Raw genomic sequence first — 945 nt, 5'->3', positions numbered from 1 at the left:
TCTACGCGCTTACTACTTGAGTCGAGTCAACGATATCATACGCCGCCTGCATGCCAGGATCTTGATTGGTCTGGGAGGTCCAGAGGCCTGGTTAGGGCGTAAATGGGGAGGCTCTGAGCTTGTCGCGCAGTTTATGGAGGGACCTTTGCCGGATGTCTATCTTCATCGCCGGGGCTACATCGATTCTGACGACGAACATCCTATGTTTCTATACACGGACGAAATGACGCCACAGGAGATCGACGTGCTTTTCGGATGTATTCGCAGTGACAGCGACAAAGATCACTCCCTATATCCCTTGAAAGATATTTTGAACGATGGTTGCTTCTTCTGGTCGGGAGAATGGGACACACACATGGACACCATGTTTAACAATCTCACAAAGGAGATACTGCAAGGCTCAGCGAAATTCCGAACCCCCAGCATGTGGAACGATTACTTCCACCGGCTTAACCGCAGTCACAGAGGGTCCAACGAGCGCCTCAACCAAGTCATCCCCACCATGTTCACTCGTCTTCACTCTCGGATCATCGACGGCTTTCCAGTAGACTGGAACAAACGCCGCCTTTCAGGTATCGAATTACTGGAGGAGTATAGACCACGTCAAATCGAGAATAGGGGGGCTATGTAACAGGTACGATTACAGGATGACCTCTTCACCTCCTTAGTACGAATATTCCCGATTCAACGCTTACGGTCACTAGTCACAGAGTCACGATTGCTTATGATACCTTCAGTCACGCTTGTACTTTTTCATCTTTTTATCCATCATTCTTGTTACCACTTGTAGTTCTCGAGTATAGTCCTCACGACTTGATCACACGCATAACAGGGATATTGTAATAAGGTGAGTAGCATAGTGACTTACAGAGGAGAGCTCGTGACTCTCCTGTAGCTGATTCTATATTTCCTTTTGTCTTCGGCAGAAGATCTTACTACATCTTC

General features: G+C 47.7%; 1 protein-coding gene across 1 annotated transcript; it reads left to right on the top strand.

The window, feature by feature from the left end:
- Positions 1 to 133: 133 nt before the first annotated feature.
- On the top strand, positions 134 to 631 carry LACBIDRAFT_336114 (uncharacterized protein; the record flags this gene model as incomplete). The annotated part of the gene is made up of 1 exon (XM_001891041.1): positions 134 to 631. The coding sequence occupies one exon, from the start codon at positions 134 to 136 to the stop codon at positions 629 to 631; it is 498 nt and encodes a 165-aa protein (XP_001891076.1).
- Between the last annotated feature and the right edge of the window lie 314 nt (positions 632 to 945).

This window comes from Laccaria bicolor, genomic scaffold (assembly GCF_000143565.1).
Source record: "Laccaria bicolor S238N-H82 LACBIscaffold_302 genomic scaffold, whole genome shotgun sequence".
Lineage (NCBI taxonomy): Eukaryota > Fungi > Basidiomycota > Agaricomycetes > Agaricales > Hydnangiaceae > Laccaria > Laccaria bicolor.
Note: the sequence above shows the minus strand (reverse complement) of the source record. Positions and strands in the feature narration are given on the sequence as shown.